The sequence below is a fragment of the Chaetura pelagica genome, unplaced genomic scaffold (assembly GCF_000747805.2).
Source record: "Chaetura pelagica isolate M959 unplaced genomic scaffold, ChaPel_1.0 scaffold177, whole genome shotgun sequence".
NCBI classification, from domain to species: domain Eukaryota; kingdom Metazoa; phylum Chordata; class Aves; order Apodiformes; family Apodidae; genus Chaetura; species Chaetura pelagica.
In genome coordinates, this window is record NW_009953803.1 from 270,226 (window position 1) to 275,880 (window position 5,655).

A 5,655-nucleotide genomic window follows, 5' to 3' on the forward strand; every position below is an offset into this window, starting at 1 on the left:
TGTATGTAGCAGGGCTGTATGTAGCAGGGCTGTATGTAGCAGGGCTGTATGCAGCAGGGCTGTATGTAGCAGCAGGCTGTATGTAGCAGGGCTGTATGTAGCAGGGTGTATGTAGCAGGGCTGTATGTAGCAGGGCTGTATGTAGCAGGGCTCCTTGCCCAGCCTTTGAACCAGCTTTTCTCAGCGTGACTCCCGAGAGCTGGGAAGTGCCGCGGGAGGGCGAAGGGAAGTTTCAGCCTCGCTGCTGAGCAGACCTGCAGAAGTGCCTGCCTGCCTCAGGCTCCCCGGCAAAGCCCCAGGCAGAGCCACTGGGATCAGCATCCCCTCTTGGTGCCAACCCCCACTCTTTCGTGCTTATTTTGACTCTTTTGGGGAAGTTTGGGCACCTGTCTGTGTATCCCAGCTTCTCAGAACTCCCTCTGCCAACACCCTTGGAACCTTCAGCAGGTTCCAGCCCTGTTCCTGTCGTTAGAAACAGCTTAATAAGACAGTGGTCGAACCTCTTGTCAACAACCTCCCCTGGGGCAAATGATCAGCAGGTGAAGGAGACACTGTCCTACACAATCCCTTCAGAACAGGCTCCCTGCTGGTACCAGGAGATACTGACATTGACAGAGGAGAAAGCAGAGATCTCTGTTGTTTCTCTACACCTTTCACTTTTGAGACTCATTTTAATAAATTCTACCTCAGGTCTTTGGTTAAAAAGAGGTTGCAGAGGCCAAATGCTACTTGGTCTCCTAACACCTTGGCTGGGAAAAGAGGGGGCCTGGACACCAGAGAACCAGGAGCAGTTTGAGACTCATGTTTTGCCCTTGGAGAGGATGATTCAGGCCTTTCAGCAGAGAAGTGAGACCAAGCAGGGCTGGAAAGTGCAGCCATGACAATCATTTCCCATGAGGTGGTTACTACAAGAACCTTTCACTTAACACTGGGAAAGTTAAATATCTGCAAACTGGAGAATTTCAATGAACAGTGAATAATGTGGCCATGGTTAACATGCAGACTCATGTTTTCCAGTCAGGACAACCTAAAACATCCCTAGGAAAAGATCTCACATCATCATCCAGTCCCTAATTTTCATATTCCATTTAGAAGCCAATTGAAAGTGAAATTCCCTAATCAAATCTGGGAAAACCCATCTGCTATTTCTGCATTCATCAGGCATTTTCTATGACACACCATCTCTAAAAGTCAAGTATCAACCTAGAATAGACACTGGACCACATGGGACCTCAGGGCAAGGAGAGGCTGCACAGGGAATCCCAGGGCAGGTCACAAAACCTTCTCCCACAGCAGCTCAAGAAGGACAGAGATTTACTTGAGGGAGTCCCATAGAAGCTATGAGGGTGATTAAGAGCCTGGGACACCTGTCTGATGTCTTACCAAGGCTGAGACACTTGGGACTGTTCAGTCTAGAGAAGACTGAGAGGGGGTCTTACAAATGTATTTAAACATCTGAAGGGTGTGAAGAAGAAAGGGCCATTCTCTTTTCAGTGGTGCCCTGTGATAGGACGAGGGGCAACAGACGCAGACTGAAACACAGGAAGTTCCACCTCAATATGAGTAGAAACCTCTTTCCTGTGAGGGTGACAGAGCCCTGGGACAGGCTGCCCAGAGAGGCTGTGGAGTCTCCTTCTCTGGAGACATTCCAGACCCCTCTGGATGCCCTTCTGAGTGACCTGCCCCAGATTCTGTTATGGTCCTGCTCTGGCAGGGGGTTGGACTTGATGATCTCCAGGGGTCCCTTCCAACCCCTGACACTCTGTGACTGTGACACTGCCAGACACAGCTGGCACTAATGCTGATCTTTAGCAATTCCCTTTTTTTGGTGGCCAGAAAGAGCTCCTCACTGAGAGCTCCCTCAGTGACACATTAAACTTACAATATTAGTTGCCATCCATCCTGGAACAAATCAGATTTATTTACTTTTGTTGTTGCTGTTCTTTATAGCTGCATTATCTTAGAGTTATCTGAGCCCTGGCTCTGCAATCCCTCTGGTGATTTTGCTCTTCAGATACAGGTTATCTAGAAGGGAACTCCCTCAAGTGTTTGTTCTTTGCTGATGGTGCTGGGGAGAACCCAGCCCCTCAGGGGCATGCCAGGGTCCCACCCTGCACCCCAGCCCTTGCAGCACAATGTGCCCCTGTCCCCTCAGCCCTTCTCCACACTCACACATGCACATGACACAAAGTGCCTGAAAACCTTCCTTAATTGCTCAGAAGGACCCAAGTGTCACTAAAGCCATGAACATTTCCCTCAGGGATGAGAGGCTGCAGCTGGCAGTGAAGGTTCTCAGTGCTGCCACAAAAACTGGTCACACCAGGGTAAGATCCAGCCTTCACACTTGCTAGCTATGACAAAAAAAAAGCTTTTGTTTTCTTTTCAGGTCCAAGAGAAGATATTTGCCATGGAAGTGCAGGCAGGGTGGCAAGGCTGGTCCCACGTCCCTGCCCAACTCACACTGTGGAGACACAACTGATGAAGTCCCAGGGGCTCCATCTTCAGCTGATGTTGGCTCCAGAATCTTTAAACTGCAAAAATTTACAGCAATATAAGATGTAGTCTCATCCGATGGGAAACAATCAGTTTCATGGCTGTTACTACAAGCAGAATAATCTCCTCAGATATGAGTATCTTTCTCTGGAATCTCGTCCACCAGGTCTCTGCCCTTGCAGTGCTGCTACCAAGTCAGAGGCTCTAGGAAGTTTACCAGCACACTAATCATAAATGCTCCTCAGATCAGATATGCTGCTAATTCGACTGCTCAAGTTGTTCTCTCTTTCTTATTTTGATGATTTATGATTGAGATAAGATAGTAATCTCATCCTGCACTTACTCAGCTTCTCTATATAAGTGAGCTTAGTATCTGGCAGGAGAGATGAGCTTGAATTCAAGGCACCTTTCAGATAAAAAGAGTCAAGCTCCCAACTATATCGCCTTTAAAATGTATCTTCACTTGTTCCTGTTCCTATTTAGCTCTGGGACATCCAGTTACTCTCTTCCTCTGAAGGAAACACCAGATCTGCAGAACACAACTAGACGTGCAATAATTGATGAGATGATTTGCTTACTTGAAGCTGAAAAGGAGTCCATAAATGTAACTAATTTTTCACTTCCCCCACCCCAGAGATGCTGTTTGAGATGATTTTCAATGTGTAACTAATGGGTTTATATTGTTTTCAGGGGAATCTCTTCATCCCTCTTCACATCAAGGTAAGAACCTGTTGTTTTCTGTTCTATTTCTATCAGTCAGAGCCACCCAAGGAAATTTCTCTGGTCTCCAAATGACTGGCAATAGAAGGAAAAATGGTCAAAGCAGCTCTGTAAGTGTCCTGCTTCCAAGGCAAACAAACAAACAAAAATCACCCTCTGATTTAGATGGGATTGAATCAAATTCCCAATGTTGTCACGTTCACCACTGACAGAAACTGGACCATTTTTATTGCAAAGTTTCCAGTTATACTAGTTCTGAAGACTGTACTTGTAACATAAATAAGGTATACAAAGGAAATCAGATAAAAGAAGATTTCCAGAGAAAAATAAGTTAACATATTCAGGATGACTTAGCAATCTTTCAGAAAAAACAGCTTTCTGCCTATAAACTAGAAGCCTGCTGAATTTCCTTTTTTCTCCTAGAACAAAAATTGTGCATATAACACCACCCAAACATTTATTAATGAACTAGAGAAGATCCCTGGATGTAAGTGCATGAAGATAGTTGAAAAAGACATGAAAAAGCTTGAAGAAAAATGTGACTTTTTGAAGGTAAACTTTGTCTATTTGATTTGCATTTCAAATATTTTTCTTGCAGCTATTTATCCAGGTTTTTACACCTGGTGATTTTGTTGACCTGCCTGGTAACTCATTCAGACTATGCTGAGCAATCCAGCACCTTAATTTTTGCATAGGATGGAGAATTAAGGTGTAATTTCTTAATTGATATGCTGAAAAAATGCCAGGACCTGCCTTTATGATTTAAAAGAAACTACCAAGCTTCCCTGTAAGTTCATTTTCCCTTGAAGGAATTAAAGAAACAGCAGTGGAAGTTGCTCATGAAGGCTTCACCTGTCACTTAACTTCTTGCTTGCTTTTTGGTAAATTCTAATTCAAAGTTTTCAGCTTCTTTAGCCAAATTGTTCCTCCTTTTTAATTCTGGAGCAGCTGCAGCCTCAAGAAAGGCTCTCGAGGTTTGCCAGGCAGAAATTCAGTCTCATATGGACTATATATTAATATAATGCATTTAGACTTGCAGTAATGAAGATTATTTATTAGGGCAATTAGTAATGACCTGCACAGTTTGTCCTTCAGAAAGAACAGGACAACTACCAGCAGGAAAGGGGCAGACCAGGAATACTACAGAGAAAGGAACCTGCCTTTTGGGTACTAAAGAGAAAGACAGAGAAAAGAAGGGAATAGAAAAGGGTTTGTGTGTGTTCTGCTTGTGGCTGTACCTGCAGCAATGACTGTGCTTAGACATTTCCCAGGAACAGAGAAGCAGGATTAGGAGGAAAACCAGATCTGCACCAATTTGCTAATTACTGTGGGCTGCAGAAGAGACCTTCTCACCCTATCACTGATCAAACACAGGCTGAGCTCCCTGCAGCCACATCCTCTTCTGCCCAGTGCAAGGAAGGAGCCTGGTGGCTGCTACTGGGATCCCCCCTGCTCCCCCCACTCTCAGCCATTTGGATATTATGAGAGAAACATTTTGGCTTGGTTCCCCTTCTTTCAGTTTGGTAGATAACTCCCCTGCCCCTAGAAAACATCCCAGAACAACCTGCAGTACCATGCAAGTCAAAGACAACTCAGATGGGCTGGTTTGACTCATGATTTGTAAGACTAATGGTTTGGGGCTGGTGGGGCACAGCCAGCAGCTTCATCCTTCATCCCAGAGAGCTGAGGAAGCCATGTGTAGCATTTGGGTGGGATTCCTCTAATTGGTGCATCAGTATCTCCTCTTGCCCTTCAGAAATCTTCATCCAATGACAAAGAATGCCGGCACGTAAGAAGTAGTTTCTCGAGATTTAAAGAGTATCTGGAAAAATTCCTGAGATGGGTCAATCAGGAGGAGAGCTGCAGAAACATCCTGACAAGTGAGTCAGGTTCGCATCCAGATGACAACTGCACCTGCCTTGACTTCTGGAAATACAGCAAAGGCTTGTTCTAGGGGAGAGCCATGGGAAGCCAGGAGGCTGGGGGCGAGGGGGGAGAAATGGCTGCTACAAACCAGCATCTTTGCTAAGTGCTGATGCAGGCAGGGGAATTAAAACTGCACACAGCCATTAAAACTGTACCCAGCCATTAAAACTGTACCCAGCCATTAAAACTCTGAAACAAGCACAGCCAAGTATTGTCGTTTGTGCCACGCACGGGTCCGGAACACGGGACGTCTCCGTGTCAGCGCAGAGATGCAGGCAGGCTGGGGAGGCTGTGGGGCTTTGCACAGAGGGACAGGAACCCCAGCCCTGACCCACAAACCACAAGACCATCCCCTCTTCAGGGACTGGCCCATCCACAGGTGGGTGCTGCTGGCTTGCTTGAGGGTTGGGACATTCCCTGGGGATTTCAAGGAGCCAGCACAACCCTGCAGAGCAACCTCTGGGATGAGACCTGACCCCCACTGCTCCCACCATCTACTTTAACCCCCTAGCACTA

At 46.1% G+C, this 5,655-nt stretch overlaps 1 protein-coding gene across 1 annotated transcript in view; it reads left to right on the forward strand.

The window, feature by feature from the left end:
- LOC104391886 overlaps positions 1-5,167 on the forward strand; it is a 22,706-nt gene extending 17,539 nt beyond the window's left edge. The window contains exons 6-8 of the mRNA XM_010001235.1: positions 2,977-3,097; positions 3,184-3,213; positions 4,970-5,167. Coding sequence (XP_009999537.1) covers positions 2,977-3,097; positions 3,184-3,213; positions 4,970-5,167 — 349 coding nt within the window. The remainder of the gene's footprint in view (positions 1-2,976; positions 3,098-3,183; positions 3,214-4,969) is intronic.
- Positions 5,168-5,655: the final 488 nt, after the last annotated feature.